The sequence below is a fragment of the Alnus glutinosa genome, chromosome 3, assembly GCF_958979055.1.
Source record: "Alnus glutinosa chromosome 3, dhAlnGlut1.1, whole genome shotgun sequence".
Lineage (NCBI taxonomy): Eukaryota > Viridiplantae > Streptophyta > Magnoliopsida > Fagales > Betulaceae > Alnus > Alnus glutinosa.
In genome coordinates, this window is record NC_084888.1 from 32,702,990 (window position 1) to 32,721,314 (window position 18,325).

The 18,325-nt window shown below is 38.9% G+C and overlaps 1 protein-coding gene across 2 annotated transcripts; it reads right to left on the minus strand.

Annotated features, from left to right (window-relative positions):
• Window positions 1–2,194: 2,194 nt before the first annotated feature.
• LOC133862949 (mediator of RNA polymerase II transcription subunit 15a-like) lies at window positions 2,195–17,949 on the minus strand. 2 transcript variants are annotated; one of them, XM_062298876.1, is made up of 8 exons: window positions 17,543–17,949; window positions 16,280–16,376; window positions 15,996–16,116; window positions 14,118–14,188; window positions 12,989–13,155; window positions 5,709–5,820; window positions 5,421–5,541; window positions 2,195–3,624 (listed from the first exon to the last, which is right to left on the minus strand). In XM_062298876.1, the coding sequence occupies exons 1-8, from the start codon at window positions 17,692–17,694 to the stop codon at window positions 2,396–2,398; spliced, it is 2,070 nt and encodes a 689-aa protein (XP_062154860.1). In that variant the 5' UTR covers window positions 17,695–17,949; the 3' UTR covers window positions 2,195–2,395. The 2 variants fall into 2 exon arrangements, with proteins under 2 accessions (XP_062154860.1, XP_062154859.1); XM_062298875.1 differs by having other exon boundaries at window positions 2,195–3,647; window positions 5,420–5,541.
• Window positions 17,950–18,325: the final 376 nt, after the last annotated feature.

Here is an 18,325-nt window from a genome sequence, read left to right on the forward strand (position 1 = left end):
GTTAAATAATATAAAAATCATCGGTGACGAGATTCCGTCACTGACCGACAGGATTCTGGCCACTTTCATCAGATTTTGACTACTGTTGCCAAATTTCGAGATAAAGACCGGAATCCGGACAATTTGATCGGAATCTAGGTTGGCCAGATTCCGACAAAGGTGGCCGAAATCTGGCCATTTGTGCCAAATCCCGACCAGTAGATCGAAAGCCGACCGTTCTGACAAGATCTCGACCAGATGGCCGGAATCCGGCGACAGTGACCAGACGTTGTCGGATTCGGCACGGGCCAAATTTCGGTGGTAGTCGACTACTTGAATATAGAGGTCGACTGCATCATTTAAAAGAGGTCAAATGCGTCTGCTGCCAAAAAAAAAAAAAAGATTTACACTTTTAAAAAGCGTAAATCATTTTTCGAAATTTACTAAGCATTTTTTGTCGAATGAAAATCATTTTTCGGTTGACAATTATTTTCGCCCCCACCAAATACAAGAAAATGTCGAAATTATTTTTCAGAAACCATTTTACGCCGAAACAAACGGAGCATAAGATTTGTTTGTTAATGAGATGTATTTTGGTATCGTATTTTTCATGGGTCGTACATTCAAATATTCCTCCTTTTTTTTCTGTAAGGTTCATATGCAGTCATGAAGTCATTTCCTAAAATAACATCTTCTCCTTTAAGTTCATTCATAATATGGAATTCACACGTAATATATTGAAGTATCATGTTGATTGAGAGTAATTTCTTTAGTTTTGTGAGTCATAGTGAAAGGTTCTCCATAATTAGCAACGTAACCAGTTCGTGGTTAGTTGAGTTTTATAAGATCTTTAGAGTGAAAGGTAGTAGAGTTAGCCAATTAGCTACAGGTATAAATGTTACCAGGGATGGAGCTGGAGGTAGCTGGTAGGGGCCATGACCCCCCATAAAAGCTTATCCGTGTCGATTGGTTCTTTGTGAAACGGTCTATAATTTGTGAAGAAATAGAAATGAATTAAAGTATGAGTGCAGGCCGAAAACAGAAGAGTATATTTTTTTGGAGGTTCATTCTTGAGTGCTGGAAACTTGGGAAGAGGAAGATTTTTTTTTTAAAAAAAAAAAAAATCTTTTGCAAGATTTGATATCTTAATGAAGAAATTTTAGGTTAATAGGCGGTTCAGCCACGCCATCAAAAGCACTACTCCACCATATTGTCACTGATATTACCTGTTGAATGAAATGAAATATTAGTTTGTATTGTAGATGATATAGTGTAGAGTTGAGAAGAAAGAAAAAATATATTGTTGAAAAGATGCGTAAACTCAAGAAGGCGTTGAAAGCTTGAAGATAAAGAGATAACCAAACCCATACAACATATTTTATATTTATACTTTGACCACATATTTTAATTTATTTTTTGTTTGACTCCCTCCCAACAAAATGTCTTAGCTCCGTCCTGGATGTTACATCTCGAGTCTAACATGGCTAAAACAGTAAAACTGGCTTTATTCCTTTGTAATTCAATCCTTTCATTGACTTTTCCTTTTTTGAGTTTCTCCATGGGTAGTAACTTTAATTCGTATTTGAATTCTTTTTCTTCTTCAATATCATTTCCTTTTAGCTATCTGGACGTATTCGTTAAATTTTTCTTCAATTAATTTTGCCTTTTCTTCTTCGTAATTTCTTTTTATCAATGCAAAGTTGCAAAGTAGCATGGAGGGTGGCAGTGAATCTTACAATCTAAGCAAACAGAAATTGGGTCCGGTTCATTAAAGGAATTCCAACAATGTTCAGATATTGCTCGGGCAATGGTGGTTCGAAGCATAAATAAGCAGAAGTGCTTCCTATTAAAGTAACACATGGGGATGGGTTCTCTAATGTTAGTCATTAGTTCTTCTAAACTAGATGTGATAATCCAGTTCTGTTTGGCAATATGACAGAAATGGTGCATTGAGATATTCTTGGTAGTCATCTTCCGGACTAGGAATAATCCTATAGTGAGTAGCATCCGAGACTTTTTATTCAGTGAATCTAAGATCTTCTTCTTGTTCTTCTTTAGAGGTATTTCCCTTTATCATATTAATTCTGTAGTTTTGATATTCTTCATCTTTAGGGTCATATTCATCTTCTAAGTCACTTAAACTTAAGTCATCCATATCTACTTCTTCTGATTCTGATAAATTCACTCAAAAGCAACATAAATTCACTGAAAAACATAGCACAAAAGAGACTTTGTTGACATAATGTTGGAAATTCAAGCATAGTATATGCGACGGAATAATAAAACATACCTCCTGTTACCATTGTTCAAGTGACTTTACGAGAATCACACACTTACAACTTAATCACAATCAACTACCACCATTAATCCTGAAGGAAATGGATAGTTATCCTTATCCATCATTGGGTAGTTATCCTTAGCTATCACCCAAAATCTTGAATATGAAATAAATTGAAGTGCATATAATTACTAAACCAAATAAAAGCCAAATGTGATACTTGAAGCTTGATTCTTGGCCCGATGCTTGAAGCCTATGCAACAACAGATCCCTATGCAATGAATTTGGTTCCTGGTGCAACTCTGAAGGTTGGGACTGAATCTGATATATCAATTGCTGCCGCTGTTGCTGTGGTGGCTGTCGCTGTGATTGTAACTGCTTCCCTCGAGTTGGTAGTAAATCGGGTGTGCTCTGCTGTGATTGTGACTGAAGCAGAAACCCAGACTGTTGTAGCATGTGTTCTGGGTGATGATTAGTTTGCATACTTGAGTTAATAGACTGAGTTCCAAGCAACTGTGGTTGCTGGCGCTGTAACACAGAAATAGTACTTCGAAAGCCCAACTGCTGCTGATGCTGCTGCATGTTCCCAACACCACTCCATTGTGAAAGTAATAAGTCCTGTTGCATATTTGAAGCATTTGACAGTTGGCCCATCAGCTGCTGCTGAGGAGGCAATACTGGCTGCTGCTGCATCGGTGTTTGATGTTGATGAAGAACAGCAGCCTGTTGTGGCTGTTGCTGCTGCATGAGAACTGATTGAGGGTATTGCTGAACCATAGACTGTGTTGCCTGTTGAATAGATGGCTGCTGATTCTGCTGAAGACCAGAGAGAGGATACGATTGCGTCACAGAAGGCTGCACAAAAAATGATGTTCGCATGACTGATTGCTGAGAAGATTGCAACTGATTGGCCCCTAATAGATTTTGCTGCTGCTGCAGTTGCTGTGTTTTCTTTTGCTGGATGTGCGGTTGCACGAGTAAATGTGGGATACTTCCCTGCTGTAACTTCTGCTTTAAAAGCTGCTGTTGCAACTGCTGCTGGTAAAGATTCTGCTGTGGATTCTGCGACTGTTGCTGCTGCAGGGGAACTTCTTGATGCCTTCCTTGCATCTGCCACTGATTATTTGCAAACACCAAGTTTTGTGAAGTGCCAAATATATTCTGCACATTCATATCCTGACCAACAACATTTCGGATAGAAGTCTGGTTTAAACCAGAGATTGGAGGCATTGCAGATGGAAAATTGGCACTGATTGGAACTTCAGTAGATGGAATGCTATTCTGAATATTTTGGGATGACAGTTGTTGGCATGCTTGAGACTGATCAGCCAAAAGTGGGTTAGGAGGTGATTGCCCCTGATTATGAACTTGAAATTGCAGACCATGCATCCCAATTAGATATAAAAGAACAAAAACAGGCAGCAAATTAGAGGAACAAACATTGAATAAGAATAGAAGAACAGAGAATGCACTTTACCAAGCACTAACCCGAAGGATAGAGGCATATAAGCTCTAAAGGCAATAGTCACGTTTGAAAGTGTTTAACTATATCAATGTCATTGCTCCATTTTACCAAAATAATAATAATAATAATTTGAAAATAATAATAATAATGAGTAGATATAGATATAGATTTTATTCCTTATATCACACATATTCAACAACTCATTTCTTTTTTATAACCTGTTAAAAGAGAAGGAGTCCAACAGATGCTACATATAGAAATCCAACTCCATGTAGCATACGCCTTCTCCCATACCTCCACCAATAAAATATTGTCAATACAGACAATACTACATTTCAGAATGTAAGAAAAAAAAAAAAAAAACCCCATATTGTGCATCAATGTCCACAACTATAAAGTTATGTAAACATACATAAATACATATGTACGTACAAACACACACACACATATTGTGTGCGCACATAAATGTATCTAAATATACATGAACTGACCATTTATCAATGTCACAAGACAGGAACTTGAGAGAGAAACTGATGTGGATTGAGAAGCTTCTAATATTGCACATGCCAAGTCTGTCTTGCTGTTTATTGTTTGCATAGCTTATTGTTATTGAAGGCATTATCATTTGTTCTGGTTTAATTTTAGAATCAGAATATTTTCAACTCGGTTTCCTTGTGAGGTGTGACTCCTCTATCCAAGTTGTGGTGAGACTCCATAACTGCCCCTAAAATAATATTCTTGCCTCCCACCCTGCATTTTGTCGGCCATAATGCTTGTTGATAATTGCTTGAACGTGCACAATTTTTTAATTAAAGTAAGCATTATCATACCTTATTTTGTACAAATTCTTGCATTTTATATTAAATTGTAAAATATTGTTCAATCACTAATCTCGAGTTTAAATGATATATTAATGCAATGAATTATCTTTTGTAGGATTGGTATAATTGCTAACAAAAAAGAAAAAGAAAGAAAAGGCAACATGAGAGTTGAAATCCAAGTTGTGTGATTGGGGGCATTTTGGGTGTTTTGTTCTTTATGATGGGTTTCCTTAACAAAACAGCCAAAAGAAGACAAAATTCTTGTCTCAGCACAAATGCCACATGAAGGCCAACAAAAGAAATAAAAATGAAGTTTTTTTTAAAAGGCCTTTGAAAAGCAAGACAACTTGGTGTAAGAATATAGCTACATAGGTGTGAAAGACAATAGGTGTGAGTAGCTAAACCTGCAGAGACGTGAAGAGGGAGACACGCAAATTTTGGGAAAACAAAATACAAAAAAGAAAAAGAAAGACAAGCCAGACGACAAAGCAACAAGAAAAAAATATGCGCGAAAGGAGCAATTTCTTTTAGTCACTGGCCGTGTTCATTGGAGAGAAAAGCAAGAAGACAAAACCCAAGCTGCTGGAATGTACAGAGGCATGAAAACCTGGAGGCCACTGGCTGAAAATGCAGAGAAGACACTAGCTGCTGGAAAATCTTTAGACCTTTCAAAAGAATTGCATCCTTGTTCACAATGATAAAGTCAGGTAAACATACGTAACTATGTATACGTACAATTTTAAGTAATGTATGTATACATATAATATGTGAATGTACGTGAAATATCCATTTACCAGTGTCAAAAGCACGAAATTAGAGAGAGAAACAGGATGGATACTAAATATGTAAGTAAAATCATGCACAACGCTCTATATACCTGGATATGGGGGCTTATTGCTACTGACATCAGCATTGGATGGCAAAGAATTGGCTATAGGATTCTGAGACTTAGTTTCCATTGTAAGCATCTTCAGAGATATTTTTCGTAAATAATCTGACTGAAATGAGGGATCAACAAAAAAATAATAATAATAATAAATCTCATGGCACTATAAGATGCAAAAGAGAAAAAGAAGTATCCAAGTATCATCTATTCTGCAGGTATACATGCAAGGAAATGTACATATACATCATGAAAATTATGGGAACATTATGATGGAAGTACCTGGCTTATGGCAGCAGCATAAATCTTTTCCTCAAACTTTATGGCTATTTTCTTGAGTTCAAGTAATCCCTCTTGGCCGGAAACTGGAAGATGCCTCCTCAATGTGTCCATTCTATAAACATACGACGTACTCTTAATAAATACCGGCCACACAGAGATCCAAATTGGTAAGCTATGCTGACAGTGCAGAACTTAAGCCAAAAACACCCAAGAGAAACTATAAATACAATTTCATGAAATTTAAAATGAATAAAGACCTTTTCCAGGGAAAGAAAATAGAAGTAGCAGCACAAGACTGTTAAAGGAACTTAAAATACAACACCACTCAATTCCTTCATGGGTTACGTCGGTTACTTTTATGTTGAAGCCAAATCATTCGAGTTTCGTTCGGATGTCTGTGTGGGGGATGGAGTGAGGCTAGCTGAGTGGAATAAGGGCCTCTTCAGGGCAGTGTTCCTGAATACGTTAAGTGTAGGATGGTTTAGGAGAGCGATGGAGGAACTGAAGCAGGTTGGGGAGATTCGGGATTTCTGCAGGACATATCGGGTGGGTTCGACGGTGTTGATCCTGCAGCGGAGGGGGAACGAGCACGGTAGTTTCTTGGAACTGTCAGAGTATGCTTTTGGAGGTAGAAGATCGTCTGTGATGATACCAGAGGGAAGAGTTGGTTGTGGGTGGGCAAATTGTCTAGCGCAACTGAGAAGATTAGAGAAATCCCTCGAGAGAAAAGCCGCTGGGGGGAAAACAGGCGGAAATATACCAAGTGCTGCAAGAAAGGAGTTGAAACCGGCGTTTCGTGATGGCCGATCGTTTGCGGAGGCGTTGATAGGGAGCAGCAGTAAGCTGGAAAATGGAGAATCAAGTAAGGATAATCTGGGTGGTTCAGGAGAGCAATCCTTGTCTTTTCTGGCAAGATCGGAGAAGCAGCCGGCGACGAAGGAGGGAGGAGACTGTACAGCTATTGGTGGAGCGCATTCTGCGCTGAACGACCTGGTTGCTTCTGCGGAAGGGCAAATACAGCTGGCAGATTTCAAAAAATTGCTCGTCTCCATCCGTGATGAAGTTACAAGATGGCTGGATCGGCTGGAGTTGGGCCGGGTCATCGTAAGCCCAAACAAAGGTCAAACAGACATCGAAGTGGGTCAGGTTGCTTTGGGCTCTCCTGCGCAGGACCAACAAGGAAATAAGGAGAAAGGAAAAGAAGCAGCTGTCCAAGAGTTATGTGGAAGCCCACAGCTTACCTACAAGCGTCGGGTTCTACTTAGGCAGAAGATCCAAGCTGGGTCGACAACGGAGTCGGTGGAGGAAAAGGCCGAGCAAAGGCAGATATCACCGATGAGGTCGCTGGAGGTAAGTTCCGAGCTCGCCCATCCCGGTTCTGGGTCTGGAAGGTTGGGGACTCGGGATGCTGAGCACGCGGGGAGCTATATGGAGGATATTGGAGCTGGTTCAGAGGGGGACGAAGGGGTCATCGGAGGGTTGAAATCGGCCACAGAGGAGGCTACTTCGATTGAGAACCAGGTTTCGATAGTCTATAGTCCGGGACCGGCAGAAAATCAGGAGGAGGAGGAGTGCTTTAACAAGGGCAGTGAAAGCGGGAGGTTGGGTAAGCTCGGACTGGTTTCTGGTTTGAGTGGAGAGGCAGGAGACGGCAGGGAGGTGGGGGAGCAAGGGTTAGAAAGTCCGAAACAGGCAGAATTTGAGTTTGGATTGGGAGAGATGGCAGTTCAGTGCAGGGGCCTAGAAATGATTGAAGTGAGTGGTAAGGTGGATGAGGTTATGAGTGATCTTGATTGTCGGGAGAAGGGTGATGGGGTTAACAGTTTAGCCTTGATGACTAGCACAGAGGAGAATCTGGGGGATTTTGAGTTGCTGGAGGTTATGCCTCTGGCAGTCTTGGAGAAGGATTTAGGAGTGGAGTCATCGGATTGGGTGCTTGAGAGAATCAGTGGTTTTTGCAAAGTTGTTGGAATTTCTTGTCCAGGCCTTGAGGAGAAGATGATGGAATTGTTTAATGGTATTGAGGCACAACGGTTTTCTGATAGAGTGAGGCAAAACAATAATAGTAGTACTATGGGGAACCGAGGACACCGCGAAGTGAAGAGGTTAGAGTGTTCGGTGAATTATGATGGGAAAGGAGGTCAATCGTCCAGGTTGACTAGGAAGGAGAGGGTAGGCAATTGCTTATGCTGAAGCCAAAAATAATTTCTTGGAATGTGCGGGGCATGAATGAGTTTGAGAAAAGAACGAAGATTAGGGGGTTGTTGAGGGAATGGAAAGCAGACATTGTATGTTTACAAGAAACAAAATTGGAGTTTATTACCAGGGAGTTGGTTTATAGTGTTTGGGGCTGTGTTTATGTGGATTGGGTGTATTTGGGCTCTAGAGGGGCTTCGGGAGGTATTTTGTTGATGTGGGATAGAAGAGTTGTTGAGAAGTTTGAAGAGTATGTTGGGAGATACGTGGTAGCCTGTGCCTTTCGGAATGTGTCAGACTTTTTTGAGTGGGGTTTTGCGGGTGTTTATGGGCCTAATGATGATTGTGATAGAAGAGGCCTTTGGGATGAATTGGCGGGTGTGAGGAATATTTGGGAGATGCCGTGGTGTATAGGGGGGGATTTTAACGCTGTCCGGTATCCGAGCGAAAGAGGGGGGGAAGGGAGATCTACCCATGCTATGGTTGAGTTTTCTGAGTTCATTTTTGATCAGGCTCTCATTGATCTTCCCTTGGTTGGGGGGAGATCCACCTGGTCTAATTGCCGTTCGTGGTCCAGAATAGATCGTTTTTTGTTGTCTCCAGATTGGGAGGAGTATTTTCCTGAGGTTTCTCAAAGGCGTTTGCCTCGGGTTCTATCGGATCATTATCCTTTGCTCTTGGATTGCGGCATCGGTAGACGAGGCAGGGGGTCTTTTAAGTTTGAGAATATGTGGTTGCAAGTTGATGGTTTTGAGGAGTTGGTAAAGGGTTGGTGGAGATCTTATGGGTTCGAAGGGTCGCCTAGCTATGTGTTTGCTCGGAAATTAAAAGCTTTGAAATTTGACCTTAGAAAATGGAACGAGGAGGTGTTTGGAAATGTAGGGGCTAATAAGAAGAAACTTGAGACTGAACTGTGCGAGTTGGATTTGATTGCAGAGGAGAGGCCGTTATCTGATGAAGAAAAAGAAAAGAGGGTAGAATTTTCCAGAAAGTTAGAGCAGCATGTCTTTCTTGAAGAGGTCAGTTGGAGACAGAAGTCCAGGGCTCTGTGGTTAAAAGAGGGGGACAGCAACACAAAATTTTTTCACCGTGTGGCTAACTCTCATAGAAGGCATAACATGATTGAGGCACTGGTGGTGGATGGTCAATTGACTGAGGATCGTGCAGTTATCAAAGATCACATTGTAGATTTCTACGCGAAGCTTTATAGTGAGCAGTATCAGTGGAGACCAAAGGTAGATGACTTATCGTTCTCTTCCATTGATGATATAGATAGAATTTGGTTGGAACGTGAGTTTGAGGAAGATGAGATTTGGGCGGTTATTCAGAACTTCAAAGGGGATAAGGCTCCTGGGCCTGATGGTTTCTCTATGGCTTTCTTTCAGAAGTGTTGGGAGATATTGAAGAATGATATTTTTGCGGTGCTGAAGGAGTTTTACTCTACCGGTAAATTTGAAAAGAGCCTTAATGCTACTTTTGTGTCGTTGATTCCAAAGAAGGCCGGAGCGGTGGATATCAAGGATTTTCGTCCTATCAGCTTAATAGGTGGTATGTATAAAATCATCTCTAAGATTCTGGCTAATAGGTTGAAGGTGGTTTTGGGGAAGGTTGTTTCTCAGTCTCAGAATGCTTTTGTAGAGGGGAGGCAAATTCTGGATTCAGTGTTGGTGGCTAACGAATGTGTGGATAGTAGGATTCGTTCTGGAACTCTGGGCATAATTTGCAAATTGGATCTGGAGAAGGCCTATGATCATGTCAATTGGGAATTTATGCTTTACGTTCTAAAAAGATGTGGTTTTGGGGAGAAATGGGTTGGTTGGATTGCTCATGTTATTTCTACTGTTTCTTTTTCCATCAATATTAATGGGTCGCCTTCAGGGTTTTTTCGTAGTTCTCGGGGTCTTCGACAAGGGGATCCTTTGTCTCCGCTCTTGTTCGTGATGGTGATGGAGGTTTTCAGTCGGATGACATATGCAGCAGTGGATAGTGGGCGGCTATCGGGTTTCTCAGTGGGATCGAGTTCCCAGGTTGCCATGAAGGTTTCCCATTTATTATTTGCGGATGATACGTTGATTTTCTGTGATCCGGTTGTTGATCAGGTCCGAGATCTGAGGTGTTTGTTGCTTTGTTTTGAAGCAGTTTCCGGCTTGAGAATCAATTTATCCAAATCTGAGATGGTCCCGGTGGGAGAGGTAGAGGATGTCGAGGAGTTGGCTAGTATCCTTGGGTGTGGTGTGGCTTCGCTTCCGATTAAGTATTTGGGCCTTCCGTTGGGTGCTAAATATAAAGATTCTAATATATGGAACAATGTTATTGAGAAGATGGAAGCTAGACTAGCAGGGTGGAAGAAGGTGTGTTTATCTAGAGGGGGGAGGCTTACTTTGATTAATAGCACTCTCTCTAGCCTTCCTACGTATTTTCTTTCTCTTTTCCCTATTCCTGTGGGTATGGCTAATCGGATGGAGAAACTTCAGAGAGATTTCCTTTGGGGTGGTGTTGGTGATGAATTCAAAATTCATTTGGTTAATTGGCGTACGATTTGCTCTTCAAAAGCTTCGGGAGGGTTGGGAGTGAGAAGTTTGGTTAGATTCAACAAAGCATTGATGGGTAAATGGTTATGGAGATTCGCTATGGAGAGAGATGCTTTTTGGAGAAAGGTGGTGGAGGTCAAATATGGTAGTTCGAGGGGTGGTTGGTGTTCTAAGGAGGTTGGGGGTTCTTATGGGTTTGGTGTGTGGAAAAGCATTAGGAGGGGATGGGATGACTTCGTTGGGCATGTGAAATATGAGATCGGGGATGGCTCGAAAGTCTTGTTTTGGCATGATGTTTGGTGTGGGGATATTCCTTTGAAGATCCTCTTTCCTGAGTTGTTTCTTATTGCTACAAGAAAGGAGGCTTGGGTGGAGGATATTATGCAGAGACAAAATGGCACCATCTCATGGAATATTTTGTTTGCTCGTCCGGTTCATGATTGGGAGGTCGATGCGGTTAGTAGGTTCTTTGGGATTTTGTACAACTTCAAAGTTAGTAGCGAGGGAGAGGATAAGTTGTATTGGGTGCCAGCCCGTAAGAAATCCTTTGAGGTAAAGTCCTATTATCATTTGTTGTCGAGTCATTCTCAGTTCTCCTTCCCATGGAAAAGTATTTGGAAAGTTAATGTTCCCCCGAGAGTGGCTTTCTTTGTTTGGACGGCAACTCTAGGGAAATCTTTAACTCTGGATAATCTTCGTAAGAGAAACTTTATCGTAATGGATTGGTGCTATATGTGTAAATCCGCTGGAGAATCCATCGATCATTTATTTCTGCATTGTATGATGGCTTCTGAATTATGGAGGGTTCTCTTGCAACTGTTTGGGGTGGAATGGGTAATGCCGAAGTCGGTGAAAGATATGTTGGGGAGTTGGAGGGGCCAGAAGGGTAATCGGACCTCGTTACAGATTTGGCGCATGGCTCCGCTGTGTTTGATGTGGTGCATCTGGAGGGAACGGAATGCTCGCTGCTTTGAAGATTGTGAGACGGGTTTGTCTAATCTGAAGAGAAAGATGTTGCAAGTGTTGTATATGTGGAGGGATAGAATTAAGACTATTCATGATTGTTCCTATTTTGATTTCTTAGACAGTTGTTCTCTTTCCCCTGTTCCTTAGGGGTTCCTTGTATTCATCCTGTGTACTTTGGGTTGCGCCCCTTTGCGCCTTTTCAATAAATTTTACTTATCAAAAAAAAAGCTTCACCATCTGGAAGCCACAAACTTGGAACTCTGGTATAGGTTTTCTGGCCTCTGTGAACGGTTTATATGTCTAAGTTGAGTCCCAATGAGAATTGCTAAAATGCTAGTGCAGTGTACATCGTGGGAAGAACAAGATAACTTTCTTATTTTGGGGAAAGTAAGACCAATATAACTTGAGAGTACAGTGTTCAAATAATTAGTCACACGACAGCACACCTTGCTTTCACATGATAGACCCCCAAGTGTTCCTGAGCAAATTCTATTCCCAATTCTTTATTTGGGTAATGTGCAATGTCTTTTGTTTCTAATTTCTGATATAGTATTGGCCATTGTAGTCCAAACTCCTATGCCAGCACACCTCGTTTCCACATAGTTATCTACCACTATAAATTTTTTTTTTTTTTTATAAGTAAACCACTATAAAATTAAAGTCATATTTGTCATTCTTATATTTTTAGATACATTTTTTCAAACTTCCAAGGATTTTCTCCACAAGAGTATTCTTCAAAAAAAAAATTTCCTTCGCGTGAGATTATCTGGACCAAAATTTAAAAAACTATCTACCCTTTTAAGATGATACCACATAACTTCACAGGAATAGCTCCATTTTACAGTTGAAATGTTCATATACAAATCAAGCTTGTTAAAGGTCAAACATGCACATACATTACAAAGCCTAAATGTGTTTGCGCATTCATATCTACACAAATAATGGAGTCCGTACTAGGTTCCATATTTGTTCCAATAATGCCTAAATTAAACAACCAAGCTTGCACTTAATGCTTCTCCATTTAATGTTGTAAACACTCAAATCTCAAGCTTACCACATGCCTTTGCTTTTGAAAAGAAAAATGCAGTAAAACCTTGTTTGTGGTGTAAAAAGCTACTACAAGAACACACTTCTATTGAGCTCACTAGGGAGAAACGAGTCCAACCGGCAAGCCAGAGAATCTGACCCTAACAGCAATATTTATAACCAAAAATGCATCTTAATTCAGTCACAAAAGGCAGTCAAAACGATGAAGGTGAACTTCGTATATTAAAAAAAAAAAAAAAAAAAAGAAAGAAAAGAAAAGAAAAGAAAAGAAGAAAGAAAGAAAGAAGAAGAAGAAACCAAGCATAAAGCAATATCCAATTACTTCAAGAGCTCAACCATTGTGCTTGTAACTGTATAACGTGGCATACACGGAACCTTACAGCCAGTGATTAGAAAACATTTCTAGTTTTGATCATATATGAAACCAAAACTCTCAAATCAAACACAAACCCGTAAATATATATATCAAGAAAGCTAAGCAAGATAGAATTTTACTTTATGCGTTAAAAATGAGAGAGAGAGAGAGAGAGAGAGAGTCACATTTTGTTCACAATTCTTTGACGAGAATCGAGTGACAATTGGGTCCTCCAATCGCCGGTGTCCATTGTGGGTTCTCCGCCGCCACCGATTGCTTCTACTCCTGCTCCTCCTCCTAAGGGGCCTTGACTCGGATTGGGACTCCAATTATTGGTAACCATTGAATTTCTCTAAATAATATCAATTTATAAATGAATCAAACTCAAGCTTTTATCACTGTTAAACTCAAATTCAAATCGCTCAAACTAGAAAGATGCGAATAAATATGAACAAACGATTTTGATTCTTCATGGTCTGAACCCAAATTTTGAGAGAGACAGTGGGTGTGCTTGGAGCTTTGGATAGAGTTAAATTGGGAAGGGAAGAGAATATGTATGGGATATTCTGTAAGAATGTATCATATCTATATATTTCTCTCATCTTTTCTCAATTTTTTAAAGGATAAAGTTTCTTTTTCCATATTTTTTTAGGAAAAAAAATTCCAGCCTAGTCTATTAAACTTACATTCTCGCATGCATTTTTATATGTATTATTAAAAATATACATGAGAATCAAATGTGTTTTAAACATATACCAATTTAATAAATTAGTAAATTACAAGAAAAGGTTTTTCTTTTTTTAATGCTTTACCAGGCAAATGAGGAAGTAAGTGCACTCAAGAACCCCATCGCAAGAACAAACACAAGGGAAAAAACAATGACACGCGCCATCAAGTTATTCATTGGTAGACATTTTTCTTTTGTTCTAATGTGTGTCGCAAACTACCATTTTAAGTGTCACTTGCATATGTGCAGCACTATTATTCTCACTTCATTTTCTTTTGTTCTAAAAGTATGGTTAGGAGCACTTTTTTCAGGATAGTAAAGATTCCATATAAGTTTCAACAATGTCCTTTTTCTGAAAGAAAATAGTTCATATTCTCTACCGCTAAGATAATTCTTTGAATCCAATAAATATGGGAAGCTTTGTTCTCTATTCGATATTCCATATCTATATAGCTTTATAATTGTCATGTCATGTTGTTCAGTAACTACGGACATTGCAATTAAGCCCAAATTTCACCCAGACCCAAATCCAAAAACCCCACAAGAAACTTTCCCACAGGTGAATTTCATAACTCATCTCCTTTTACCTTTTGATAAACCACCTCTTGCCAATCAACCCCATTTGCATGTCCTGTCTGAGACGTGGAATCTAGAGACACTACAAAGATATCAATGTCGGTAAATATGAGCACATGAAAATAGCCTCTTAGAAGGGAAATAATTTAGAGAATGCCGGCTAAGAGAACACTACACTAGTGAAAAAGAAATTAATAAGACATACATTTGAGATCAAAGAATATTCATTCTGAAAGTTCATATCCACATAAAATAATAACTCTGATTTTTTTTTTATATAAGTAATCAATAATTATCAATAAAAGCGTAAAGGCGCCCCCAAGTACACAGAAAGTATACAAAATAAAGCTCATAGCTAGAAGGAGCAAAGCAAACAAGGAAATCACTATAACTAATTGTCAAGGAAGAAACATAAGCAATTGTCCAAAGATACAAAATTTTGAAGAAAAAATGACTTTCATCTCCTCTAAAGTCTTCTCACGATCATCAAAACTTATGTCATTTATTTCCCTAAATAAGAGTCATAAAAGGCATGTAGATACCATTTTCACATAGCAACACTCCGAGTATTGCCGGTAGTCCACCAACAAGCATACAAGTAGACTACACGTCTAGGCATAACTCAAGACAAACCAAAATGACTGAAAAAACAATCCAAATGGCATAAGCCACATCACAATAAAGAAGAAGATAGTTCACAGACTCCTCATTTCTCTTACATATTGCAACATCTATCCACCATAATGACGTGCCACTTCCTGAGGTTATCCATGGTGAGAATCTTACATAGTTGCTGACCAAGCGAAAAGGGCCGCCCTCAAGGGAGCCTTAGTCCGCCAAACACTCTTCTAAGGAAAACGGCAACCTTCACTACAAACCAAGGAACAATAAAAGGATTTAATCATAAACAACCATCTTTTGGAAGGGACTCACCACAACTTATCTTCCCTTCCTCCTCTCACTCTAGCTGAATACAATACCCTAAAGAAAGAGGCAAAGACATCTATCTCCCAATCATGAGCCGCTCTAGCAAAGTTCACGTTCCACTGATGTAAACATGTTAAGTAAAAATAGGGCATCCCAGGATTAAAGGTGAATTACTTTACACACTTACTGCACACTAAATTATTAAGACTCTTCATCTAGTTTCAATTGATCCACTATGCATCCCTCATCGAACATAAAATTCCTTAGAGGCCTCAATAGCTTGTTTTCACCTTCCAATTCAATATCACAGCATTCATTGGCTACTGTGGATAGGACTTGGATCTCTCATTTTTATGTATGAGGAAATCAGGTTTGGATAGGGATGGAATTTGACCACTCATTTCGCATGTCTCAACACAACCCAGGTGAACTAAAACCAAGCAAGTAAAGGCAACTTGAGGGTTATGCCCTCAGAGGGTTGAGGCACCATCAGTGACCATGAGCGCAATCTATTGGTTAAACTTTTTTGTTATAAGCAATTTTATTCCTAATATCACATATTCAACAACTCATTTCTTTTTGATAACCCATTTAAATGGTATAGCCACACAACAAATGCTACACAAACATATTCAACTCCATGTAGTATCTGCCTTCTCCCCATATCCCCACCAATCAAATATTGGCAATACTACATTTCAGGGAGAAAAAAAAACCATCTTTAGACCTGTCAAAAGAATTGCATCCTTGTTCACAATGATAAAGTCAAGTAAACATACGTACTATGTATACGTACAATTTTATGTATTTATATATGTACCTATGAAAGTAATGTATGTAAGCATATAATATGTGAATGTACGTGAAATATCCATTTACCAGTGTCAAAAGAACAAAATTAGAGAGAGAAACAGGATGGATACTAAATATGTAAGTAAAATCATGCACAATGCTCTATATACCTGGATCCGGGGGCTTATTGCTACTGACAACAGCATTGGATGGCAAAGAATTGGCTATAGGATTCTGAGACTTAGTTTCCAATGTAAGCATCTTCAGAGATATTTTTCGTAAATAATCTGACTGAAATGAGGGATCAACAAAAAAAAAAAAAATTAAATCTCATGGCACTATAAGATGCAAAAGAGAAAAAGAAGTATCGTAGTATCATCTATTCTGCAAGTATACATGCAAGGCAATGTACATATACATCATGAAAATTATGGGAGCATTATGATGGAAGTACCTGGCTTGTGGCAGCAGCATAAATCTTTTCCTCAAACCTTGTGGCTATGGTCTTGAGTTGGCTGGAAACTGGAAGATGCCTCTTCAACGTGTCCATTCTACAAACATAAGACATACTCTTAATAAATACCGGCCATACAGAGATTTAAATTGATAAACTATGCTGACAGTGCAGAACATAAGCCACAAACACGCCAAGAGAAACTATAAATACAATTTCATGAAATTTAAAATGAATAAAGAACAAGAAACATATACTTTTTCCAGGGAAAGAAAATAGAAGTAGCAGCACATGACTGTTTAGGCTTCACCATCTAGAAGCCACAAACTTTGAACTCCTATAAATGTTCTCTCAACTTTATTTTTCAGTTTAGAAGGGAGGGGGGGCGACACTGCACTAGCATTTTAGCAAGTCTCATTGGGACTCAACTTAGACATATAAACGACTCACAAAGGCCAGAAAACCTATACCGCTAATCTTCAGTATGCATCGTGGAAAGACCAAGATAACTTTCTTTTTTTGGAGTAAGCAAGCTAGACCAATATAACTTGAGAGTACAGTGTTCCAATCATTAGTCACACCACCCGACAGCACATCTTGCTTTCACATGATAGAACCCCAAGTGTTTCTGAGCAAATTCTATTCCCAATTCTTTATTTGGGTAATGTGCAACGTCTTTTGTTTCTAATTTCTGATATAGTATCGACCATTGTAGTCCAAACTCCTAGGCCAGCACACCTTGTTTTCACATAGTTATCTACCACTATCAAATTAAACAACCAAGCTTCCACTTAATGCTTCTCCATTTGAGGCTTACCACCTTTGCTTTTTTTTTTTAAAAAAAAAAAAAAAAAAAAAAAAAAAAAAAATCAGTAAAGCATTGTTAACACACTTCTATCGAGCTCACTAGGGAGACAGGAGTCCAACCGGCAAGCCAGAGAATCTGACCCTGACAGCAATATTTATAACCAAAAATGCATCCCAATTACTTCAAGAGCTCAATCATCGTGCTTGTAACTGTAGAACGCAGCATACACGGAACCTTACAGCTAGTGATTAGAAACCATTTCTAGTTTTGATCATAAATATAAAACCGAAACTCTCAAATCAAACACAAACCCGTATATATATATATATATATATATATATATATATATATATATATATATATATCTGAGTAAAGCTAAGCAAAATAGAATTTTACTTTATTCGTTAAAAATGAGAGAGAGAGAGAGAGAGAGAGAGAGAGAGAGGGAGAGTCACATTTTGTTCACAATTCTTTGACGAGAATCGGGCGGCAATTGGGTCCTCCAATCGCCGGTGTCCATGGTGGGCTCTGCCCCGCCTCCGACTGCTTCTGCTCCTCCTCCTATGGGGCCTTGACTCGGATCGGGCCTCCAATTATTGGTATCCATTGAATTTCTCTAAATAATATCAATTTATAAGCGAATCGAACACAATCTTTTATCACCGCTCAAACTAGAAAGATACGGATAATTATGAACACTCGATTCTGATTTTTGACAGTCTGAGCCCAAATTTTGAGAGAGAGAGAGAGACAGTGAGTGATTGGAGCTCTGGATAGATCTAAATTGGGAAGAGAAGGGAATATATGCGTGGGATATTCTGGGGAAGGACTTTACACGTAGCATCTGTTTGTCTGGAGAGATAACAAATTACAAAGAATGAGAAGGTATATCAACGTATTCTACAACGTATCTATTCACTTTTTCCATTAAAAAAAAAAAAAAAAAAAAAAACTAATACTTTATTTCACTTTTATATCACATCAATTATTTCTAATTACTATTTAAATAAAAAAATAATAATAAAAAATTTTAAAAAAAAAAAAACTCACACCAAAACCCTTTTTCTCTCATCTTTTTTCTAAAAAAAAATTAGAATAATTTTTCACGGTCTAATCTATTCCAATTAAATTAAAAAAATAATTACGTGAATTTTACATATTTTATTAGAAATAAACTAGTCAATTTCAACAAAAAGTTTTTCTTTTTTTAATGCTTTATCACATCTAAGTCTTTTTTT